Genomic DNA, 26,184 nt, shown 5'->3' with positions numbered 1-26,184 from the left:
ACACAGTCGTCTCCCAGAACATAATAAGTGGACGTACAAGAGGCATCATTGTGGGGAAAAAATATTACTCGTCTTTTATTTACATTTGAACCAAAAGTGGCATGTCAAAATTATTCATACCCTTTGCAAACTGTCACAGTCTGGGGGGAAATCCATTCCATCGATTCAATTCCACATAGTCCAAGCTGTTTTAAAGCATCCTAATTACCCTGATTGATTGGGAACAGCTGTTTTAATCAACTCAACAGGTGAAAAAACAGCTGCTGTTGGTTTGTGGACGGTCATGGCTAAGACAAAGGAGCTCACTGAGGACCTGCGGCTGCGCATTGTGGCTGCTCATAGTCAGCTATATATATATATATATATATATATATATATATAATAAATAAATAAATAAATAAATGTGCACACACACACACACACACACACACACACACACACACACACACACACTGTGCATGCCATACCAACCTTCATGGTACAAAGTCAGATATCATATATTTCACATAACGTCATAAAAGACAGATAACAGTCAAATAAATAAGGAGAAGATTGAAAAAGTTAAAAGTTAAAATTAAATTAAATACTAGATAGATCACCAAAGAATTTTTTATAATGATGGTAGACACGCTTTTCTTATTTTAAAATGTTCCAGAGACAGCATTAAAATAAAAAAAAATATATCAACACGTTTTGTTTGGTTAGTTTAGGTAATGTTCCTGTCCCAAAATTATGACATCATCTTTCCAGTAGAGTTGAGAAATAACAGGGCGTGGCTGACGATGACGTCGCTTCATAACGTCTTCGACGTGTTGACGTTATTTTCGGGGCGGGGCTATATATGCTTGTTTTCCAGTGTTAAGGTTTCAAAGAGCTCCATTTTGTGAAAGCTGTTGAAGCCGAGCACCGTCCCAGTGAAAAGGCGAAATCTAGAAACGACAAAAAAGTCAAAGTTAGCCAACGAACAGCTCGATAACCAAGTTAGTATCCGAAAGGAAAGCAAATCTTATCGTATGTCCGATATCCAGAACCTCCAAACTTTTGGTAAGTCATTTTATCAAACTAACCGGTAACGTTAGACAAGGTGGGGGAAGGGCGAGTTCCAGCGAAGCTAACAGTAACGCCAAGCTTCGTGCTTGCGTCGAGTTTTTTTTTTTTCGCTTTTTACAGGCTTTGACTATTAGAATGCTTGGTCTTCAAAGTAATCGATTCGACATTAACTTTGTAACTCGTGAAAGCATAAATATATAAAATTCACATTTTCGTGGTCATTTTATTCGACTAGCAGGCCTTTGCTAAAACTGCCGCCATTAGGCCTGAATTGTGCTACTAACCCGTTAGCTTATTCTTCATACGTGTGCGCATCGACAAGAAAATCGTATTACTAAGTTAAAAAAGACCATCTAACTTTAATTCTTATTGGTTATACTCTTTTGACCTTGATTCACACTCTGAAAATGAAAGTTGCCTTGTCATTACTGATGTTAAGTCATCACCAATCCCATTTGCCATTTAAGTGGTGCTGCTCAGCAGTAAGCTAGCTAGTCTCCAATAAGCTGTTAAGCTGTATATTTAGCCTGTACGTCTGCGCAGTTATTTCTACAAAAAAATTAACTGTCAGCACTGGGGCGATACAAAGCTGATTTTTATACTGCGGTCGGGTAAAATGCGATATTCAACGTGAATTACTAAAAGATTCAGCTAAGATACTTGAGCTGTCCATTTTATGGTAAATGTTTTTGTTGTCTTGCGCTCAATCTGTTTGAAAATTGTATTCTTATTGTCTTCCCTCCCTCCTCCAGACCCCTTTGCTGATGCAACTAAGGGTGATGACCGCCTCCCAGCTGGGACAGAGGACTATATCCACATAAAATCCAACAGCGGAACGGCAGGAAGACCCTCACCACTGTCCAGGGCATTGCCACCGACTATGATAAGAAGAAGCTAGTCAAGGCCTTCAAGAAGGTGCCATTAAAACAAGCAGTCTCAGTCAATAAATACCGTTTTGTTTTACGGAATGCTGCCAGCTTTGACCAAATGTTACTGCAGGGAGATGTTTTCTGGCCACTGTAAACACTGACACTTTTTTTAAACCAACAGAAGTTTGCTTGCAATGGGACAGTAATTGAGCACCCAGAGTATGGTGAAGTGATCCAGCTTCAGGGAGACCAACGCAAGAATATCTGCCAGTTCCTCATTGAGGTTAGTATTGATGTAAAAACAAAAAACACTTAACCTGCTTGTGTGACTTTACAGGGTTTCCTGTACATGTGGAACAGTGCTACAGTGGAACACAGACTGAAGATCAGGTTGTTTTTTTTCCTTTTTTATTTGATCTCTTGTTTTCTTTTGCAGATTGACCTGGCCAAGGAGGAGCAGCTCAAAGTCCACGGCTTCTAGAAGCTGCTAGCAGCCCTCTCCCATTCTCTCCTAGAAGGCCATTAAACTCCCTCTCCTATGTGCTGCTGTTCCTCTTCCTTCCCCCTCTCCCCCCCTTGCAACCCCACCAGCTCATATTAGCTAACAAATACCTCTGACAAATATGGGATTCTGTAACACCAACATCCCCCTACAACACCAGGGGGCAGGCTCGCTCTCGCAAAGACACACCACTGCAGCGCCACACATCAGGGATGAGTGGTGATGACCCTCCCACACACGTCTCCTTTCTTTTCCCCTGTTTATTTCCTTTTTAATTTCCTCTTTTTAGGTCTTGTGCCACAACAAAAGAGGCACTGTTTCATGTAACTTTTTTGTTTTGTACTTAAAGGTGTTTCAATAAAACGTTGAGTCTCCATATGTTGGAGTGGTGTCATGGGAATGGGGGCTGGGTTTGTACAAGAAGGTCACCGACTTTAAAACGATTCACTGCTGAAGTGGGGTACACTAGGTTCAAAATTAACTTTCGTTCACAGCCCAACTGGCTAGTGAATTGTTGAAATTTTACCAGCCATGGAGTACATGTTTGTGCTGAGTGCAGCACATCTACCAGCCACTTGCATATTTTACTAGCTGGCTGGATTTTGCTCATTTTGAACCCTGTGGGCACATAAGAGCAGACCGGTTTCAGGTAGGAGGTGGGGACAAGGATTTTTGTATAGGCATGTGCTGAAAAGTAGTCAGTATTTTGCTAGTATAAGAAGCCTCCCTCTCTTCAGTCAGCTACAATATCCCACTGGCATTGTATACCTGTCCAGCTACCTGCTTGCAGGTTGCGGAGTAAAAGTGTGTGAAGTATGGACTACCTTTGCCACTCCATCCAGAAAATTGATTTTGCTCGATCATTTAATGGCACAATTCTTGAAATGTTTTTTGCTGCCAAAGTATTAAAACTAAATGTGGAAGGCTGACGCGGTTTACTAAGTGATCAAGTGCATCATCCAGAGTGGGAAGCAAAGTACTGGTAATATTTGGCTGTTTAAGTGATTTGAAGATGGTAACCTTGCATATAATTTTGAATATTCTTGTCAATTAAGTGATGTCCTACTCTGGCATGTGACCAGCTTTTTATTGTGGTCTGAAAACAACTGTTACCACACCTATGGTTATGGACACTTGATTCTTAAATTTCCTACAATGCAATAATTTATCAACAGTTAAATGTAGTGATGCTGAAGTAATACAGTAAAAATCTAAGCCATGGCCAGGTTGCACTGTGTTCTTGTGACAGGGTGATTGAGAGCAAGTCTGTTATGCAAAATCCACATTTGTTCAATAAAATGTCTGCAGTTGATCAGCATGTCCACTGTTTTTTGTACATGAGTGGAGGATTTTTGGTTTTAGGTTGCTTTTTGGTTATGATTTCTGAATTCTGTGAACAATGACTATAGTCGTCACATTACTTGGACTGTATCACAAATCTTTTGTTGTCCCAAACTGAGTAATAATACATTTACAAATACTACTTAATACTATGTGTATGCATATAACATTTCAAATCAGAGGAGCTGAGAAAGCTTAACTATGCCAAAAAAAATTGAGTTTTGTGAAATTTTATTTCACATTTTAGTATATATTTCTACTCTTACATGTTTATGCATGAATATTTTACACACAATGTAATTATTGGGATTCATACAAAGTACCATTTAGCCCATTTTTTACGAGGACAATTCTTTCATATACTGAACGTGGGTGGTGGGGGAGTTCTATTTTCTACAATAGGAGAAGTCAAGGTATCAAAGTCTTAACCTATAATATATCATAATTTGCTTGTTGATAATGTTAAGCTACATATTAATGTTTGAATTTGATAAATTAAAAACTACAGAAATGTGCATACAGTACTAAAAATAATCAGGATAGCGCTTTAACCCTTGTGTTATCTTCCCGTCAAAATTGAAAATCAACAATTTTGTTGACGCTTTTTATCGATGTTTTTAACTTTTTCTTACATTTTGTGCTTTTTTCCAATGTTTGTCACTTTTTTAATGTTTCAACACTACGTAACACTAACTTATTAACTTTAGTTTTACAGTTATTTGGGGGATTTACTGTCATTACTTAAGGGAATTATGCCTAATGTTGAATTAGAAAAGCAGAAATTAGGACATATTTAGATTAAAATTAAAGGAATGGATGTTGACTGGAATATGTCAACTTTTACTCAATACCATGTCAAACCACTTCAATTTTTTGTTTCAAATGCTGTTCTTTGGGGTAGTTAAAAAGAACATTGAAATAGAAAAACAGGTCAATTTGACCCGACGACAACTTGAGGGTTAAGACTCGAGACTCCTTTCCATATCATCTGCAAATTAATTGAATAGACGTTACTGTAACGTGCAGTAAAAATTACATAATTTCCTTGTGAGATCTACTGAAGTTGCAGTTTAAAGTAGCGAAATGGAAGTAATTAAAGTACCTCAAAATTGTACTTAAGGACAGTACAGTAAATGTGAAAGTATAACATCAAGAACTTTATTATCCAGTTTGTGCTGCCGTGCACGTATTTTTGTCCCTTCAAAGGACCCTTCTGACTCCATGGCAACGCAACTACCGCCATAGATAAATAGTATCGTTTGTTTTGCAGGGGGCAGAATCACTTCTTTTTATACAATTAACGATACAATGGAAAAATGTGACTTTACTTCAAATTAACCAACACTTTATGCTGTATTGATTAAACAAGACGCATTCATGGAAAATACAGGACTCTTCAGAACGATAAGATGTTAGCACTTTTAGCTACCCTGTAACAAAAAACAGTTATTCATTGTTAACGTGTTAACGTTAGCTAGCTAGCTGTTAGTTGACGTTAAATATTAGCTTCTGTATTTTTATCTGAATTAGCACTGCGAGGGACAATTCCTCACTTCAAATACGTTTGGTAACGTTACTTGAGTCCATTTAACTGCTAACATTATTAGAGTTTAACTGTAGTTACTTGTGTACTTTTAGCTAGCTAGCTAGTTAACGTAAGTACTTTGGAAGCAGTAATTGTTTGCATTTTGCGGTACTTCTAGCTAGCTTTCTTAAATACATTATTTGAGTACTTTTCCAGTACATGACCAGATATCAACCTTTAATTTCCTTACCCTAGCTAGTTGCAAAAAGTTAACGCTAGATAGCTTAAGAGGAAAATACTTAAGTGCTTAACAGTGATAAAATAAGTAACGTTGTGCTGATCTTTTACCGAAGTAAAAGTACTAGCTAGCTAACACTGTGGAAAAATTCCAAAATAAGTAAAATACTTGCATTCAAAATCTTACTTAAGTAAAAGTATGAATCATAAAAATGTAAAATAAGTAATAGTATAGTATTCGACTCAGTATTTGATTCAGATATTGCTAGTAATACAACGCTGTTACAAGAAAAAGTCCTGCATTGAAAATGCTACTTAAGTTAATGTATTAGCTAAATATAATTCACTATACAGGAAGGGACCGAAATACTGTCATCTGAAAACTAACTAATGCTGTAAGTTAAATTTACTGGAGTAAAAAGTACTAGATTTACCTCTGAGAGGTTGTGAATAGAAGTATAAAGTAAAATAATGTAACCTTGTACCTTGAATTTGTTAAGCTTTGTACTTAAATATACATTCCACTATTCTACTAATATACATATTACTATTCTATGGCATATAGTACCTGTAAATAAACAGTACACACTATACTCAAACTATACTCTACCACTCAGTGGTAGAAAATGATTACTTACTTCCTTAGATTATTTCTTAATTAAAAGTATGAATACAACCATGTGAAATCAATTCACAATTACAAATACTGCATTTGAAAGTTTACAAAGGGAAAAATACAGAAGTAGCCTACTGATTGTGCATATTTTAAAAGTGTAACATTTTTCCATAACATTTGCTATTTGATTAATATTATTATTATTGACACATAATTGTTAACTAGCTTGTTGTTACTGTTGTAAGCTGATTGGAACTGATGATATTTAATCATTTTTATCATGTGTTAATGTAAATTTAATTCTGAATAGCAATTAAATAAATGTATTAAAAAGTACAATGTAATATGTCAAAATGTAGCTACATGTACCTCATAATTGTACTTGAGTGCAGCTTCTGGCTATACCATTTTAACATAGGGGAAAATAAACAGAGGCATTTGGAAAGCCTAAGTAATTGATAAGAAGGGTTTTAATTGTTATTCTTCTCCTGTCCAAATTCCTAGAGATGTGAGCTTTGTGACAGTTAAAGGTGTCAACTCAGAAAGAGACAATGCAGGTAAGAAAGAACATGTTTCTTCTTATACGTAGCCATCTCTATTCTGTTAGATGTAGTTATATATTTGGTATGTCCTGCTCCTCAGGTGTTGCCTATTTGGGAGCTTTCCATCCCTCTCCCAGCAGTGCTGATGATTACTCTGAGTCTCTACATGATCATCCTGGGGATCGGGCTGTGGATCCGATCCTGCCTCAAGGTTGGTGGTGCAGACATGGTCACTGGTCTCTACAGAGCAACGAGGCCTTTCTCCTCACTACAGTTTGTAAAATGTAAAATAGATCAAATGTGCTGTTTACTGTAACTTGCGGTAAACATAGTAGCACAGATGAAGAGGAAGATAAATAGGAAAGTAAACCTTGACCTATGAACACTGAACTCAAGTCACCATGTGGAGAATGTAATGACATTGTGGCTCCCCCCGGTGTTAAAAACCAGACAAACCATGTCTTCTCTTCCTAGGACAAATCTATTCATTTTTATTCCTTCAATTTTCTGGCCTACTACTCCAGGAAAGTTTTCTGAGGTTATTTAAGTTATTTCTTATTTCTCCAAAAACAAAATGTTATTCTATCACAATCATTACACAAATGCTATAATCATATAACATGGTACACTAAGTCTAACATTTTGTAAATTTCTACAAACTCAGTGCTTACTGAAGGGAGCGGTTATTTCTGTCTAATAACCAATCATACTTTGATCTGGTCCCTCTAAAAAAAAAAGTGTTTTACATTATGCCAGTGTGAAAACAGTTCTACAACATACATGCAATCAAGCAGATTTTCTTCTTTAAATATATTTAAAAAAAAGTTTTACTCACCTATTCATGTATAAATTACAGAGAGAGTTGTTGTGTCTCTTTGAACTTTAATTACTCCAGTTTACATATAAAAGATCAAGACTAAATATGGGACCTTGAACTAGTTAATACAGTGCCTGGAAAAATGTTTTAATTACTATGATTGAATTTTATTTGTTTGGATTAAGCGACAATACTTACAGTGGTGCTCAAAAGTTTACATACACATGCTTAAGTTGACTAAAAAGAGGAATAAAAAAATCATGTTTTGGAAATTTATTTTAATACCTAAATTAAAAAATGAGGTAAAATCCAACCTTTAAGGACACCAATTTTCTTTGTGAATGAATAACGTATTGTAAATAAATAAATGTTCTTATTTAAAATACAGGGGTCATAAGTATACATACCCCTATGTTAAATTCCCATAGAGGCAGGCAGATTTTTATTATTAAAGGCCAGTTATTTCCTGGATTCAGGATATTATGCATCCTGATAAAGTTCCCTTGGACTTTAGAATTAAAATAGCCCCACATCATCACATACTCTTCACCATGCTTAGAGATAGGCATGGTTTTATTTCAGTTAGACTAATACCTGGTTTGATTTGCATTGAGAGATGATTTTATAGAAAGTATCCCATGCCTATCTCTAAGCATGGTGAAGAGTATGTGATGATGTGGGGCTATTTTAATTCTAAAGGCCAAGGGAACTTTATCAGGATGCATAATATCCTGAATCCAGGAAATAACTGGCCTTTAATAATAAAAATCTGCCTGCCTCTATGGGAATTTAACATAGGGGTATGTATACTTATGACCCCTGTATTTTAAATAAGAACATTTATTTATTTACAATACGTTATTCATTCACAAAGAAAATTGGTGTCCTTAAAGGTTGGATTTTACCTCATTTTTTAATTTAGGTATTAAAATAAATTTCCAAAACATGATTTTTTTATTCCTCTTTTTAGTCAACTTAAGCATGTGTATGTAAACTTTTGAGCACCACTGTATGTGTGGTGTATTAGTTAGGTTTCTGGTCCACTGTATTTTTGTTTGTCAACACACAAAAGTTAAAAGTACAGAAACATCAGCGTGGAGAGTGATGCAAATTTTTGTCTGTTTTCTCTTCAAAAGGACCGTTGTTCTTCAGAGTGTTGTGACTGCTGTCCAAACATTTCCGTATGTGACCAGTGCTTCAGATTTGCGGAAATGTGTGACTGTCACCTGCCAACCGTGCGCTCATGTCGGACCGTTTCGTGCCCTTCTCCATCTGTGAGTAGCCTTCTAACACTCCACACCATTACTGAGATATATGGATATTCAAGAGCCCTTTTCTCAACCTTCAATATATTGTTATAATCAGGTTCGCTATCTCTCTGATCAGGCTTCTGGTCAGATTGTAAACCCACTGGGATATTGAGTTATATAAAGAAAATTGACTTGACATGACTAGTTTTCAAAGCATCAAAGTCAGATATTGGTTTAATTTAATTGACAGTCTGCGTAAGTCAGTTATGTTTCTTTGTCCCAATGACTTGCAATGAAGGCTTAAAATCAATTTGTATAGATTTGAAAATCTATTCTTTTCTCCATTTTGGTCTTTTCAACCACTAAGCCAGTGGTTTCTACCTAAACTGGGTCTGCAAAAACACTTGTGCTGAATATTCAAAAAATTATATCATAGCTTGTTTCTTAACCCTTGTGTGGTATTCGGGTCAAATTGACCCATTTCCAATAAAAGAAGAGAAATGGAACAAGTTACATTTTTTGCTACCTGAAAATCAACTGCCTTACTTTATTTCCTGTGATAAACATGCATTCCTCACTCAATTCTGAAAATTATTCTGGATATGACCACTTATGTTATTTCCATAGTGGATTTTTAACATCAATTATAACCTTATGACAAAAAACAAACCCCACTTCCATTTTTAATTGTGTTCTAGTAGAGACTGATGCATTCCCTAAACATATATGTTATCTCAGCTGTTTGAAATTGAGATAAAGACAATATTTGTTGATAGATTATGAAGTAAAATGTAATTTCAGAATTGGTTTTAAAACCCCAAATACGTCCTGGGTCAGTTTGACCCGAGGGATACTAGAGGGTCCCGAAAGTGAAGACAACACAAGGGTTAAACACATTTTTTACTTGAACTCTATAGAAAGCGTCATGAGGTGACGGAAAGATGAGAAGGACAATTCATTAGGTCTTAGGGAAAGACAACACGGTGCTCAGCGAATCCAACTGCACTTACACTCGGCTACGTAATTATGCAATGGCGGATGTTACTGACGTGGGTCTGTTCAGAAAATGGACTACTAAAGATGCTTAGATACTTTGCCCTGTGTGTTGGAATTTAAATAAAATGCGGAATATGGGCTACCAGTCACAAAAGTAAAAGGAAATGGTTGCTGAGAATGTAGCTCACCCTCCTGTCCACTCATACTATCCCCATAAATCCTAATTAGTATGATTGTATGAAAATAATTCTTAAATGTACGCAATAAGCATATAATTTGTTTCTGTGAACGGCCAAATGGTGTGTTGCTGTGAATGTTGCAGCCTTTGCTAAAGGATGTTTGAGTGTACCCTATGCTAAAGGAGAGGAGAAAAACGGTATTTTAGGACTTTTCCTGAGCATTTGGGTTCCACCAGCTTCATGGCTGCCACTTTTACCTCTTTCACACCACCTACCAGGGTTTGTCTAGGGTTGTCTGATACATGAGTATATCCCTGGTCATGAAAATTCAGAGATCACCTGGGTCAACCCGGGAGCAATGCATGATATTTACCTTATGCTAGAAATGGGCGGGGCTTTGCACGTCATATACTATGAACATGACAGCTATAACACACACTCCAGTCCCAGCCAGTAGAACGAACGTTTTAGTAGCTACTGGAAGCTTACCATTGTTTTGCAGTGATTACATTCTGAAGCACAGATAACTAACCAACAAACACTTCTCAGATGATTTTGTGCAGAATGTGCAAAATTTATGTTGTTGTTTTTTCAAAGTGTGCGACAAACCCTAGGCGGCAACCTGTGACGACTGACCCACTGTCATTTCCAACCAATCACATATTATCCTGCCCCAGCTGTTAGCGACCCTGGTCGTGCTCAATTCACATTGAAATCAACCCTAGTCTACCCTGACCAAACCCACCTGGCGACATGGGTCAAGAAGCTAGGTAGATCGAGGAGCGTTACCCCCATTACCACACACAGTCGACCTGGGTATAACCCTGAGGGAGCCACTGGTGTGAAATGGGTCTCAGATACTTCCGGGTTATTTCCCTTTTTTACCTTCCTAAGCAAAAAGCACTATTCAGTGTCACATTGTAGTGTGCACAGGAGAAAACTAAATATCTGAGTTTAAGCCTGTCACTGGATCACATACAGGGCTGAAGTTCTTTTCATCTATCTATAAATTGCAAGAACGTCTGTCTGTGTGTTTGTGTTTGTGAATTTCAAACTTGGCAGGTGTCTTGTTACATGCATGAGTAAATGCGGTGCCAAGTTCGACATTGTTTGGATAAGACTTGCAAAAGATATTGTTAAATACAGTATATATCGGTAAAAGAAGCACACATTGGCTTTTGCTGCTCTGGCCGCTGGCCATTCCTCCTCTCGCACTGCACACTGAGTGAGTATGTGGCAGCTAAAATGTGAAATATACCTCAGACCCACAAAAATTTGCAAAGTAGCACCACTTTACTACGTTACTGCCTTTTGACACTTTTGCTGCTTCCATGATTGTTGGAAATACCAAACTTACTTTTCTTCACTTTCATGGAGCTCGAGTGGATAGCTGAAAGGAACATTACGACTGTTGTGTGGAATAAGGTTGGCGAAAAAAGGTGCTACTCCTTTCCGTGTCTATTTTTTCACTAAGAGGAAACTCAACAAAAAGCCATTTGCCAACACTAAATATCAAACAAACGCCAGACACTATAAAGTATTAAGTTGCTGTGAGCGGTAGCTTACATTCACCACTTCTAAACAGAGGCAGAATATAAATTAATCTCGGAGAATATTCCTTCACAGCGCTGCGCAATGCAAGAAAATCTCAGAGCTGAACCGGGCAGACACAGCTCTTTTCATCAGACTCACCGTGGGTTGGGTTAATTCAGTCTACTGCTAACTAATAACATTACCGGCGGCAAAATGCCCCCGCGAATCAAATCCCCTACTTCACCGTTAACTGTCAAGCCACTAAACCTGTATGGGAATGTGCTCCTAGATAGATCAGTAGGTAGAGCGGGCGCCCATAAATAGAGGCTTACTCCTCGACGCAGTGGCCCCGGGTTCAACTCCAACCTGCAGCCCTGTTCTGCATGTCGTTCCCCCTCTCTCTCCCCTTTCATGTCTTCAGCTGTCCTTTTAAAATTAATAATAAAAATCTTTAAAAAAAACTGTATGGAAATGAATACCTCTGCTGAAATGTTAAATTCGATCAAACGACATGAGACAACACTGTCTCTCTCAATAACCCAACACAGGGACGGAGCTCATAGTCTGTTGTCAGAATGTAAAGTGTTTTCTAAGTGCTCCTTGCCAAAAATATCACCATAGAAAGTTTCAATTCAGCATTTTAGTAAACTCTTGTATCTGATGTGTTTTCACACAGTGTGCCAAATGGGACTGTGCCTGCACCTGTCAGCTTCCGGAGTGTGACTCCTGCAACTGCCTCTGCTTCGAGATCCGGATGAAGTAGAAGACCGAGGTGCACCAGTGTCCACTGAGCGACCACATGTGCTTTAGTTTTTGAGTTCTTTAAAAATGTTTTTAAGTGTATGCCTTTTATTAGAGAGTTTACAGTTTACAGTCTCCATTTTCTGTAAGATAAATGGAGTTAGTGGATGAAAAATCTGATAAATTAAGTACCCGATGAATCAAGGTACTTCATCACATTGATGTAAAATGTATATACAAACGTTTTTGCTCATTGAATTTATATCTAATGTTGACATTAAAACATTAGATATCTGCGATAAAACCATATAACATGATACCATATTATAATATTTTACATGTTGATACATCTGTACTTTATAATCTAATAAAATAGAAATGTCAAAGGGAGCGATCTATTGATGCAAAATCACAATTACAGTTTTGTACTTGGGCAAGAAAGTTTGTATTTTGCATACCGACTGCTCAGCTACACAGTATAAAAAGAATGTCAATATCTCTGTTGACCGATTTAAAGTCTCATATCTTCTCTCTCAGCTCAAGGACACAACTCATAGGAAAAAGCACACTGATTCATTTGCAGCCTTTAATTGTGCAAACAGATTAACATTTGGACAGTTTAGTGTCTTCAGCAGAGTCAGACGAACATTGTATTCAGCTTTCAGAATCAGAATATTACTCAGAAACAGGTTTTTTTCAATTGTCACAGAATGTTAAAACTCAACTTAAAACCTGAAAAAACGTCTCAACTGACACTGTTGAACACTTCATTTTGAGTACGAGAGGACTTTTTTTATATTGTGTACTTTTGATGAAATACAGAATTGTTGACCTGGTTCTGTTGATGTTGCTGAAATACCTTTTGTATTGCATATTTTTAAATTTGGAGTTCATAGGTTAAAAGTAAAAAATCCAAGGTCCAGAGCCAAACTAGCAATGTGTAGTGTATCTTTCAGTACTTTCTTGACTTCCTGTCAGTAGTTTCATCAGTAATCTCCTGAAACAGCTAGTCGCTGTTGTTTTTATCAAACAAACAGGAAGGAAAAGTGCAATTTTTGGGACAACTGTCAGCTGTGATTTAATCTACATTTGCTGCTCTAGTGAGCAGAACTGTGTATGTGTGGTAGCATCAATAAATTGTTAATTTGGGTTGTTTCATGGAATTTGGTGACTTGAATAAAATATAGAATATCACCAGACTTACACTTTAATGTTAGAAATGTTGTAGGTACTACTAAAGTATCTTATTTCATACATTTTTTTTTTTTTTTTTTTTTTCTGAAATATTTTAAAAACGGATTCATTTAATTGGTTTCTTTGGCCACTTGAGCTCAGCCTGTAACAGTCCCAGAGCTACTCTCTGTATCTGTGACTAGAAAACATTTAGAATAATTATAAAGAATATTATTTTTGCTATAGTTTACAGGTCCTGTCACTGTGCTGCAGCTGTTTATTATTTCTGATTTAGGAAGCGTTATACTTTTTAAAATGCTTTTATCCAAAGCAACTGCCAGATAAACATTCACACCGATGGTGCAGCATTTGTTTTAGTATTTAGTTTTGGGTTAGTGACACGGGACTGCAGGGCTTGTCCAGGGATTGAACCACAGACTCTCCCATGGGTGGATGGCCGCTCTACCACAGCCGCCCGCTATTTAGGGCCAGGTGTGTTTTTTATTTTTTATTAACCTTTATTTTACCAGGAATAATCCCATTGAGCTTCAGAATCTCTTTTTCAAGGGAATCCTGGCTAAAACAGCGGTACAAATAATTCCACATTTGAAATATACAGTAAAAAAACAGACAACATAAAAAAGAAAAAGACGATTGGTAATTTAACATTTTAACATCATCTCAGCATAATCACCAGCAGCGCCCATGTGCATGTAGTACTCAAATAGTCCTTTATCCTAACTTTTCCTAACTGTGTCATTGTTGTTGGCAGTCCAATCCAAAATGCTTCTGCAGTTTATACCACAATGAGGGTCGGAGATTTGATTGAAGATTACCTGTCCTGGAAGTGACTTTAGGAGTCAGGAGAGAACATAAGTAAGGAGGCAGTTTCCACAGAATGACCTTAAAAAGAAAAATACATCAATGCTCCAATCTGCAATTGTGTAAAAACAACCAACCAACACTCTCATACAAGCTACAGTGATGAGTACGAAAACTAGAATTAGTTACCAATCTTAGTGCTGCATAATATACTGAGTCCAGCGTTTTCAGAGAAGATTGATTTGCATGCATGTACAAAATATCACCATAATCCAGCAAATGTTGCTTGCATAAATGTTTTTCTCACAATTATAGAGAAATAGCCTTTGTTTCTATAATAGAAACCAACTTTACTCTTAAGTTTATTTTGTTAGACACTGTATATGCTGCTTGAAGGACAAACCTTTTTCTAAGAAGAAACAAAGATATTTGTAGATGGACACTCGTTCAAATACTGTCTCAACAATTTGACAAGCATTGTCTGTGCTCCTTGATTTAGAGAAGCACTTCATTTTAGTTTTGTCCGAGTTTAGTACAAGTCACAATTTTAGGTTCTTCTGAATAATGTTCAAAGCAGATTGCAGATCTTCTGAGGCCCTCTTTCAGATGAGGCAGAACAATACAAAATTGTGTCATCTGCATAAAATGACACTTTGCTTTTGTTACATTCTGAGACAAGTCATTTATAATTTATTATACATTAAATAATACTATTAAATAAAATGGGACCCAAAATGGACACCGGGGGACACAGTAATGAGTTTGAGGACACACCATTGACTTGAACGCTTTGTGTTTGGCCACTCAAGTAGTTGCCAAACCATTTGACAGCTGTTACTGACATTCCAATATCCACCAATCTCTGAGACAGGACAGAGTCAACTGTGTCAATCGCCTTTGCCGGATCTAAAAACAGCGCAGCACAGTGCTCTTTAGAATAGTACTTATTAAATCATTTAACACTTGTGACAGTGACAGTGCTGTGTTTTTTACAAAAACCTGACTGCAAATCATTTTTTATGTTTTTTTGCGCTAAATAGTCAGTCAGCTGGTCACTTATAAGCCCTTCTCAAACCTTGGCAAAACAGATAGCTTAGGTATTGGTCTACAATTATTTGGATTTGATTGATCACCACCACCGTTTAATAGAGGAGTGACACATGCTGACTTCCACACACTAGGTATTAATAGTCAGGTTGAAAATGTGTGTCAAAGGTTCTGCAATATTTTCAGCAGCAATATTTAAAAAGTATGGATCCAATTCATCGGGACCAGAAGAGACTGAAGACAGTGATTTCATAACATTCCAAAATTTTGAGAAACACATTTGTTTCTTAAATGTGGCCAGTCTGAGCTACTTTAGGATTTCTTTACCATTGCCTAAGCAAAATCACGTTTATGAATAGAAAACCATGGATTATCACCCTTCAGTCTTATACAGTGGCTTGGATAAGTTCACACACCCATGCTAAAGTTAATTAAAAAGAAGAATAAAAAAAAACAGGCACATTTATATTTTTAAAGGCCAGTTATTTCATGGATCCAGGATACTATACAGGATACAGGAATTAAACTAACCCTATATCATCACATACCCTTCACCATACCTAGAGATAGACATGGTGTTATTTCAGTTAGCTTAATAGCTGGTTTGATTTGCATTGAGAGATGGTCTTATGGAAAGTTCCCCATGCCTATCTCTATGTATGGTGAAGGGCATGTGATGATATATATATATATATATATAAATGTCTCTCTATGTCTAATAAATGTCTCTCTATATATACACACCTACACACAAGGAAAACACACACATTATTTCTCAATGTCTTTAATTATGTAAATATTAACCAAAGCATCACTATTCATGTGCTTCAATCAAGAATAAAACAGAATGTTAGCATGCATGTGCTCACAGCATTCTTCCTTCCCTGACATGAAGTTAGTTAGTTGATTCTATCTGCAAAGTAATCAGAAATGCATCCTTCTGTATGTCAGTTTAGGGTGACACTTTATGTCAATGACAAATAATTAAGGCAGGTCATCGCAGGTGATGCTGAGGTCACTGTCAGTTCCACTGGACGTGAAGGTGATGAAGCCCGGCTGGTTGCTGGTGATCTGGCTGTTGATCCAGGTCTGATATTGGGACACTCTGGTGTAGACTCCTGGGAAATTAGGCTCGGCACAACCATTTCCAAAACTAACGATTCCCCCCAGGATCCAGCGGCTGCCCTGCTTGCTCACCATCGGACCACCTGAATCCCCCTTTAAGAAGAGAAACGTTTAGGAGAGGAATCTTTGCAGGGGAAAAATTCTGACACCAACCCAGTTGTAAAGATGTTTACCTGACAGGAGTCCTTCCCTCCAGCACGGAACCCGGCGCAGATCATGTTGTTTGTGATATAGCCAGCACCATAGTTACAGTGACACTCTCTGTTCCCCACGACCGGCACATTCACCTCCATTAGGTTTCCTGGGGGAGGAAGGGAGACTAAAGAGAAACAAGTACAGTAAATAAACAGCATATGTGATCAATTATGAGTGTTTGATTACTACATTAGTATGTCTATGACCTAAAGGAAACCCACGTTGTGATTTGGTGAGAAACTTAACTTTTAAACTTAACCAAGAAAACTCCACAGCACCATCACCAGAACGAACCCTTTACCACAGAGGCTCTTTGCAGTAATTCATCTTTAAATATTTAAAAACTTGTTGACATTTCTAAAATTCTGTTTTGTTGCTTTATGGGCAAAGGAAGGTGGTACTCATTTTTGCATTTAAATGTCTGAGTAAACTCAGTTGTTGTCACCCTTGTATTGAAATAAATAAATGTAACCCAGCTGCTTCCTGACCCACCTCCAGATCCAGTGTCACCCCAGCCGGTCACCCAGGAGCTAACGCCGCTGAAGAAGGTGCTGGCTGGAGCTGCCAGGCAGACAGGAACAATGAAATCATTGAAAGTCACCGGTGACGAGAGCTTCAGGAGGCAGATGTCGTTGTCATTAGTATTGGGGTCATAGTTAGGATGTCTGATGACGTTTGTTACTGTCCGAGACACCCTATTGGGGTTGGGTCCCTGTAGACTCTGGATACCCAGATACACAGTCAGATCGGCTGGGATGCTAAAGAAAAACAAAACAGTTCACAGAAGTTAAGAGCAGAGCAGTTAAACAAAAACAAAACTCACCGTCTAAGAGAATCTGCCCTTAGTGCTTACCTTGGGAAGCAGTGAGCAGCAGTCAGCACCCATCCATTGTTAATGAGGGATCCTCCACAGAAGTGCCTCCCAGATGATTGCAGGCTGACTTGCCAGGGCCAGCTCCCCCCAAGGGCGATCTGTCCTCCAACAATCCTGGTGTTGAGCGGAGTTATACCGCACACTGCAGAGAGACAGACAACAAGAACACAGTGAGCAATACTTTCCTCTCCCTGGATTACCACTTCTCCAGTCAACCAAAGAAATAGCAAGGACCAACATCTGGAAAGATGAATTGAGCCAGCTGCACACACAAGCCCAGGACTGTATGGAGACAGGAATCAACCCGACTGAATGTCTCGCCAGCGGGCACAACCTCCCATGGCTATCCTGGAAGACCTCAACAGACTAAGAGTGGAACAGGGGATGTGCAAAGCACTTATTCAAGCATGGAACCACCAGACAGAAGACACATGCAGCTGCAACAAGCTGATACAGAATATATAACCAGTGTTAAAATATAACTACTCTAAGTACATTTACTCAAGTACTGGACTGAAGTACAGATTCAAGGCACTTGAGTATTTCTGCTACATGTTCTGCTACTTTATACATCTACTCCACTACATCTCAGAGGTAATATTGTACTGTTTACTCCACCACATTTATCTGACAGCTTTAGTCACTTTTCAGATGACAGTTTTTTACCCCCTTCCTATCCAATGAAAACCATGTATCTCCAGATGTGGTGATGTTGAATGTTTGTGATAAATTGAAGGACAAATTGTTTCTTTATGTATTGAGAATATTCTCCTACTTCTTAAGCTAGATAAACTCTTTAAAAAGCCTCTGGATCAGCTGGAAAAGTCATCACAGGCTAAAAAAGGTTTCTCTGACACCACACAGCTGTTGCGGGCCACCGTACCACTAACCAACACATCAGAAAGATACAATGGTCCAGGCGGAAAAACTGTGGTCTGTCATGTACAGGTATTCAGTAATGCCAGGAGAAAATGACGCAACGGCACCCATCACCACAAAGCAACTACTTTAAGTAGCCGTAGGCTTGATGGTGTTCAACACTGGAGAAATCAAAAAATGTTTTACTACAGTACGCCACCACTCATTTAGTGGAAATAAGCTCGTACAGAAGATAGTTTGCACGTCGTCCACTCCCAGACAAGGTTTGGTAGGCAAACTGTAGGGGTCCAGAGAAGAACTCACCTGCGGCCTCAGGTAGGCCAAGACCAGCCTCTCCAGCCCTTCATCACATGAGATGTGAGAGCCACTGGGCGGTAGTCCTTAAGGCCAGATGGAGTCGACTTCTTGGGACCGGGACAAGGCAGGACGTCTTCCACAGCAGCGGCACCCTCTGCAGGCTCAGGCTCAGGTTGAAGAGTACTGGAGAACACCCAGACAGCTGACTGGCGCAGGTCTTTAGGACCCTGGGCTGATACCATCCGGGCCAGCAGCCTTGCGCAGGTGTAGCCTCTCCAGCTGTCTCTTCACCTGGCCAGGTGTGAATGCAAAGCAGGGGGGGAGCTTGAAGTGTCAGTGGGGGGAGGAGAAATGTGGTGTAGTGGTAGTGGGGGGAGTGGGCTGACTGCAGGAGGGCTGAGGGAGTGCGGAAGGAGATTTGGAACAAAAGAAGGTGGGGGGAGGAGCAAAGAGGGGGTGTGGGGGGCTGGTGGTGTGGTGGAGGAGGCAGGGATGGCTGTGAGCTAAACCGTTGAAATAACAGTTTAGCTCGTTTGCTCTCTCTGAAAGTCTGAGGTGTATAAGTGAACAGGAGAAGGAGACAGCACAAGCCCCTGCGGGGCCCCCGTACACACTAACCACCACATCAGACAGAACAAGGGCCAGGCGGAAAAACTGTGGTCTGTCTGTCAGGTAGTCAGTGATCCAGGAGACTATGGACGCAACGGCACCCATCACCTCAAGCTTCTCACCAAGTAGCCGTGGCTGGATGGTGTTGAAGCACTGGAGAAATCAAAAAATGTGATTCTCACAGTGCCGCCACCACCATCCAGGTGCAAATGAGCTCGCTGCAGAAGATAGATGGCAAGCGTCGTCCTCCCAGACAAGGTTTGGTAGGCAAACTGTAGGGGTCCAGAGAAGAACTCACCGCGGCCTCAGGTAGGCCAAGACCAGCCTCTCCAGCCCTTCATCACATGAGATGTGAGAGCCAGGGCGGTAGTCCTTAAGGCCAGATGGAGTCGACTTCTTGGGGACCGGGGACAAGGCAGGACGTCTTCCACAGCAGCGGCACCCTCTGCAGGCTCAGGCTCAGGTTGAAGAGGTAATGGAGAACACCAGACAGCTGACTGGCGCAGGTCTTTAGGACCCTGGGGCTGATACCATCCGGGCCAGCATGGCCTGCGCAGGTGTAGCCTCTCCAGCTGTCTCTTCACCTGGCCAGGTGTGAATGCAAAGCAGGGGGGGGAGCTGAAGTGTCAGTGGGGGGAGGAGAAATGTGGTGTAGTGGTAGTGGGGGAGTGGGCTGACTGCAGGAGGGCGAGGGAGTGCGAAGGGAGATGTTGGAACAAAAGAAGGTGGGGGGGAGGAGGCAAAGAGGGGGTGTGGGGGGCTGGTGGGTTGTGGTGGAGGAGGCAGGGGATGGCTGTGAGCTAAACCTGTTGAAATAACAGTTTAGCTCGTTTGCTCTCTCCCGGCTCCCTGGTGTTTGTCCTCTTCTCCCCCCACACCCGGTGATCTCCTTCATCCCTGTCCACACCTCCCTCATGTTGTTCTGCTGGAGACTGGCCTCCAGCTTCCTCCTGTAGGTGTTTTTACACTCCCTCAGTTTATCCCGCAGTCGGTGCTGTACTTCCCTAAGCTCCTGTCTGTCCCATGACCTGAAAGCTGTCTTCTTCTCCTTCAGAAGAACTTTCAGGTCACTGGTGATCCACGGCTTGTAGTTGGGAAAACAGCGTACAGTCCGGAAGGGCATGGTGGTGTTCTCACAGAACTTAATGTATTCTGTGATACAGTCAACCATGTTATTGATGTCCTCCCCATGTGGCTCACAGAGCACGCTCCAGTCTGTAGACTCCAAGCAGTCCTGCAGTGCCTCCTCAGCCTCCTGAGTCCACCTCCTCACAGTCCTTTTGTGGACAGGCTGCCGCAGGACACAAGGAACATACAAAGGAGACAGCATGACAAGATTGTGATCTGATTTGCCAAGGGGGGGAAGGGGACATGCACTACATGTACTGTAACTGCATGGCACTGAGAAAACTTCTGTACTTTTACTGCTGATACAACTGAATTTTTTTATAGGACTTTGAATGAAGGACTTTTACCGGTAATATATTTTTTTTACATAACTACATCAAAGCACTTGATGAGTTCCAGTCTATGCGTCAGTGCTTTTGTTTATTTTACCTTTAAGTGGATGGCCCAGCGCACCTCACTTGGCAACATTCCTCTATCCCCACACAGGTTGAATGTGACCTCCTGGCTCAGCTTTAGTTTTTACACCTTCCAGGTGTGTTTTATACAGTTTGCCTTTCCTTATGAACCTGCTCCTGGTAGGGTCTCCCATGGCAAAGTGTTCTCAGGTGAGGGGCCAGACAACGAATGGTTCAAAAACCCTATGAGTAAATGAGGAAGAGGTAGAGTTACTTTCCCCGGAAGAAGCCCAGGGCTCTCGTCAGGAGCCAGGCCCACATGGAGGGCTTGTCTGCGAGTGCCTGGTAGCCGGGATTGCCACGGAGCCCATCCGGGCACAGGCCCAAAAAAGCAACGTGGCAACTGCCTCTCCATCCCATGGGCCCACCACCTGTGGGAGGAACCACTGGGGTCGGGAGCTTTGCCACACAGATGGCAGTGAAGGTCAGGGGCCTTGATGGACCAGACCCGGGCAGCAGAAGCTGGCTCTAGGGACGTTGAATGTCACCTCTCTGTGAGGGAAAAACTCTGACTAACGAGCACCATGTTCAACCATAAGGATGCTAATAACTGTATGTGGTACCAGAGCACCCTGGGTCAAAGGTCAATGATCAATATTATAAGTGGGTGGCGGAAGACTCTGGACAGATCTGGTAAGCCCAAACAGGTAGTGCAGGTAAATTTGGAATTTCAAGTCTGCCAGTGGATCCTAAATGCTCGGAGCCGTGTCAAAACATCCACCATCACCAACGGGTTTCGAAAGGCTGGACTGCTGCGTGATGAAGAGGACCGCGTGCGCTCAAGTGAGTGACAACGAAGAGACTGAAGTGAGTGATGAGATCCTGAGGCTGTTCAATTCCGACACTGAAGAAGAGGACTTTGATGGTTTTAGTGCACAGGAGGAAGATGAAGAAGGCGGTCAATGACTTTTCCTGGTAGGCTGCAGTATAAACCGGGATATATTTTTTACCAGTCATTAGGAGATACTGGAATGTTGTTTGTGCACTGTTCAGTAAAAAAAGCATACGCAACGGAATACGTGTGTTACCGAGACGTACGTATATATAAAAGTAGCCATGTTACAGGCACTGTTCGAAAAAAATCATTTGCATAATGTATTTGTTTATGTTACTATACGGATTAAATCAAAAGTGAAAAAATCCTCACGTGTAATATCTTTCTGTGTAAATATGTCATATTACAACGTGGGATTTTAAGCCGGACACCACGGCTTAAAATCCGGTGCGGCCTGTACAAGAAAATTAATTTTCTTTCTTAAATTGGAGCCTGCGGCTCTTAATCAGGTGCGTTCTGTAGTCCAGACTTGACGGTACTTTTACTGCTGATACTTTAACGGAATTTTTATACAGGACTTTGAAAGAAGGGTTTTTACCTGTAATACATTTTTTACATAACCACATCAATACTCTTACTGAATAAAGAAATACTAATTTAGCCACTGTTTAAAGCACTTAATGAGTTCCAGTCATGCCTCAGTGCTTTTGTTTATTTTACCATTAAGTGGAATGTTCAGCGCGTCTCACTTGACAACATTCCTGTATCTCCACACAGGTTGACTGTGGCAGCCTGTCTTAACTTCTGTTTTTACACCTCCCAGGTGTGTTCCCATACAGTCATGCTCATCATTATTGGCACCCATGAAGTTTATACATAATGTGGAATATCTCCTGAAAATTAATTCAGTTTGGATCTGGAAGGACAACAAGTTCATGGTCAACGGGAAGGACCCATTACGGTTAAATATTCACTAAAACTTGATAATCAACAACATTATGCTTTGATTTATTTGTGTCAGATTTACACAGTGGTGGCAGAAATGCCCTGATCATTTTATGTAGAGTAGAAGTAGTACTACCATATTGTAGATATACTCTGTTACACATAAAGATCCTGCATTCAAATACAAAAGTACTATTAGCTACAAATACTTAAAGCATCAACAGTAAGAGTACTCATTATTTAGCAGTGCCACGGGTTTGCATCTGACCCGTGGCCCTTTGCTGCATGTCATCCCTTCTTTCCCTGCTTTCCTCTTTATTTGTACTATCAGATAAAAAGCATTAAAAAAGATGGCCAAGGTGGAGCTCATTTGAACTGCTTTTGAACCTGTTTAACTTTTCATTTATAAAATGCATCATATTTTATATGTTGATCACATGTTTTAAATGAAAAACCTATACTGGCAAACTAAAGTTAAAGTAGAAGAAAAGTGAAGTGCTGTACTTGAGTAACTATACCTTTTTTACACTATTGGTTATTACTTTATAATTATTTTCTCTCAACCAGTGAGACTCGCATGATGCTGATGTTGATGGAATGTCTTTCTGACTGACTGCCTGAAAATCTAAAAACTGATGATTTGTAAAACAGACAGCAGCAATCTGGAGTTAAACATATTCATATTCTGGAATGATTGAGATCAAACCTGTAAAAACCTTTTAATTGTCAAACCAATTCATTACATTATTATTTAAGAAATTAAACTGACAGAACACCATGACAGAAGATGTACAGAGAGAAAGGTTAGTGGATGTGCAGGGGGGGAAGGCTTAAGCAAAAAAATCAATCGGTGTAAACACAACAAGAAGATATGAGGAAATAACAAGATGAATCATTATAATAAAATCAAGGAAATAAGGAAACTAAACAGGTGAAATCAGAAGTGTGACATCTCCTTATAAGAATCTAACTGTAAATCAAAGAGCAGCTCCACCCTCCACCAGACTTAACAAAAACCACAGGATTGACATACTCCCATACTGATTCACAGGTCTTTGAACACAACAACTAAAGCTGAATCTGAATGTTCTTTATGTTCAACGATCAGCTCACATTTTACACACATGACTGATGTAAACACACTTCTAAAGAGTTCATATTTGAAGTCTTAATACAATAAGTACATGGCTATGTCTGCACTGCGGGAATAATTCCTCCTGCCTGTTCCTCACAGACTGATTGAAAGGAATCAGATGACAAGTCAGTAGTTTGTTTAAACTGCATCTGTCACTCAAATCTGATTAAACCCCAGGCAATCACTCCTCATGAAGCAGATCAGCTTTCAGTTTGACTAAAAGAAAGACTTAAAGATAATTACTAGATTTTAAACAAAATATTCAGGGGCTTTAAAGGTTGTGATGAAATATAAAGTTGAAAACTTGGAGAAAAGTTCAAACCTAAATAAAATTACAGACGGAAACAGACTTTTAACCCTGCACACAGAAGTTATTTCTGTTTCTGTTCCTGGAGGTGACGCAGCTTATTCCCCATTGACTTCTATCTATCAACACTGACTTTCTGTGAACTGGTCACACCAGGTTTTAGAGAGGCAATGAGGTTTATCCAGATTCAGGTACAGCTAGTGATTGTTGGGGAACAAAAGGGAATCCACAGAAACTGTCAACATCATAAGATTGATTCACTGTCTATGAGTGTGTTTCTTAAGAAGTGTTTTTAAAAGCCTCTTTGTTAAAGCTCTGACAAGGCTTTTTTACGTAATCACCTTTTCACGGAGCTACTTGCAGTGATTACTAACCAGGTTACTTGCATAACTAACAAAAATATCAGTCATGGTGATAAACATATCCACATATTGAGTCAGCTGTAATTCAATTCAATTTCAATTCGATTTTATTTATATTATCAATTCATAACAAGAGTTATCTCAAGACAAGGACCCAACAGTTCTAGTATTTCCCTCCAGAGCAAGCAACAGTGCGACAGTGGTGAGGGAAAAAGTCCCTTTTAGGAAGAAACCTCGGACAGACCCAGGCTCTTTGTAGTGACGGGGTTGAAATGAAGAGTGGCAATAACATTCAAGATAAAAGATAATGAAACAGTGACTAAAAAAAATAAATAGAAGTTTGTAATAGTTCATGGCATAGCAGGGCACTGTGCGGCATGACAAGTCACAGCAGGATGTAACAGGGCACAGCAGAGCGTAGTAGGATGTAACAGTGCATTGCAGGACGTGTAGTGGGACCATGGCGACAGCTGCAAACACGATTTTGGAGCCTCCCTGATCCAAGGAAACATGCTGGGGGAAAAGAACATAAGGACTCCAGGGAATGACTCCCCAGAGCTAGGTTAACAAGCATTTCTGGGACATGGATGCACACAAATGGAAAGATAAAGGAGAGAAGAGCTTAGTGTGTCAAAGGAAGTACCCTGGCAGTCTCTGTCTCATCACTCCCTAACTATGAGCTTTATCAAAGAGGAGAGTTTTAAGTTTACTCTTAAATGTGGTGACGGTGTCTGCCTCACGAACCCAGACCAGAAGCTGATTCCGCATTAGAGGAGCCTGATAGCTAAAGGCTCTGGCTTCCATTCTACTTTTAGAGACTCTAGGAACCACAAGTAACTCTGAATTCTGGGAGCATAGTGCTTTAGTGGGACAGTAAGGCACTAAGAGCTCTTTAAGATAAGATGGTGCTTGATCATTTAGAGCTTTGTAGGTCAGGAGAAGGATTTTAAATTCAATCTTGGATTTTACAGGAAGCCAATGCAGAGACGCTAATACAGGAAAAATATGATCTCTTTTCTTAGTTCTTGTCAGAACACGCGCTGCAGCATTTTGGATCAGCTGGAGAGTCTTAAGGGACTTTTTTGAGCATCCGGATAATCAAGAATTGCAGTAATCCAGCCTGGAAGTAACAAATGCATGGACTCGTTTTTCAGCATAGTTTTGAGACAGGATGTTCCTAATTTTGGCAATGTTACGTAGATGAAAAAAGGCTGTTCTTGAGGTTTGTTTTAGATGGGCGTTAAAGTAAATATCCTGATCAAAAATAACTCCTAGATTTCTGACAATATTGCTGGAGGCCAGGGCAATACCATCCAGAGTAGCTACAACCCTAGATAATGAAGTTTGGAGGTGTTTAGGGCCCAGCACAATAACGTCGTTTTTTTGTGAGTTTAACATCAGAAAATCGTAGGCCATTTATGATTTTATATAATTTATGCATGCATGAAGTTTAGCTTGACTGGTTTTGTCTGGCTTGATCGATAGATATAATTGAGTGTCATCTGCATAACAATGAAAGATAATTGAGTTTTTCCTAATAATATTACCTAGAGGAAGCATAGAAAAGGAGAATAGAATTGGTCCAAGCACTGAGCCTTGTGGAACGCCATGGCTAACTTTAGCGTACTTGGAGGATTTATCGTAAACGTTAACAAATTCAGATTGATCAGATTAATATGACTTAAACCAACTTAGTTCGATTCCTTTAATTCCAACGAAATCTTCCAGTCTCTTTAACAGGATGGTATGGTCAATGGTGTCAAATGCAGCACTGAGTACTAGTAAAACAAGTACAGAGACAAGTCCTTTGTCTGCAGCAGTTAGGTCATAAGTAATTTTCACCAGTGCCGTCTCTATG

General features: G+C 39.8%; 3 protein-coding genes and 1 long non-coding RNA gene across 7 annotated transcripts; 3 read left to right on the top strand and 1 right to left on the bottom strand.

The window, feature by feature from the left end:
- Positions 1–858: 858 nt before the first annotated feature.
- On the top strand, positions 859–2,799 carry LOC116676886 (eukaryotic translation initiation factor 1b-like). The gene is given in 5 exon segments (XM_032507703.1): positions 859–1,044; positions 1,803–1,868; positions 1,871–1,965; positions 2,101–2,202; positions 2,356–2,799. Coding segments are annotated over 5 exon segments (339 nt in total). The 5' UTR covers positions 859–1,013; the 3' UTR covers positions 2,401–2,799.
- Positions 2,800–4,958: 2,159 nt separating this feature from the next.
- LOC116676887 (guanine nucleotide-binding protein subunit gamma 3) lies at positions 4,959–12,280 on the top strand. Of its 4 annotated transcripts, none has more exons than XM_032507704.1 (5): positions 4,959–5,173; positions 6,645–6,697; positions 6,783–6,893; positions 8,636–8,773; positions 12,134–12,280. In XM_032507704.1, the coding sequence occupies exons 2-5, from the start codon at positions 6,692–6,694 to the stop codon at positions 12,218–12,220; spliced, it is 342 nt and encodes a 113-aa protein (XP_032363595.1). In that variant the 5' UTR covers positions 4,959–5,173; positions 6,645–6,691; the 3' UTR covers positions 12,221–12,280. The 4 variants fall into 4 exon arrangements, with proteins under 4 accessions (XP_032363595.1, XP_032363597.1, XP_032363596.1 ...); XM_032507706.1 differs by having other exon boundaries at positions 4,959–5,198; positions 6,634–6,697; XM_032507705.1 differs by having other exon boundaries at positions 4,959–5,329.
- Positions 12,281–12,287: 7 nt separating this feature from the next.
- LOC116676888 (uncharacterized) lies at positions 12,288–13,239 on the top strand. The gene is made up of 2 exons (XR_004328845.1): positions 12,288–13,101; positions 13,133–13,239. It is a non-coding gene; the product is annotated as an uncharacterized LOC116676888 (long non-coding RNA).
- A 2,948-nt stretch (positions 13,240–16,187) lies between these two features.
- Positions 16,188–20,135, bottom strand: LOC116676890 (serine protease 33-like). The gene is made up of 5 exons (XM_032507709.1): positions 19,898–20,135; positions 17,414–17,636; positions 17,053–17,318; positions 16,539–16,684; positions 16,188–16,458 (listed from the first exon to the last, which is right to left on the bottom strand). Exons 1-5 carry the CDS (start codon positions 20,133–20,135, stop codon positions 16,225–16,227), a joined length of 1,107 nt encoding a protein of 368 aa, XP_032363600.1. The 3' UTR covers positions 16,188–16,224.
- Between the last annotated feature and the right edge of the window lie 6,049 nt (positions 20,136–26,184).

The sequence above is a fragment of the Etheostoma spectabile genome, unplaced genomic scaffold, assembly GCF_008692095.1.
Source record: "Etheostoma spectabile isolate EspeVRDwgs_2016 unplaced genomic scaffold, UIUC_Espe_1.0 scaffold00003957, whole genome shotgun sequence".
In the NCBI taxonomy this organism is placed as follows: domain Eukaryota; kingdom Metazoa; phylum Chordata; class Actinopteri; order Perciformes; family Percidae; genus Etheostoma; species Etheostoma spectabile.
The sequence above is the reverse complement of the archived record's forward strand: the minus strand, read 5'-3'. Positions and strand labels throughout refer to the sequence as shown.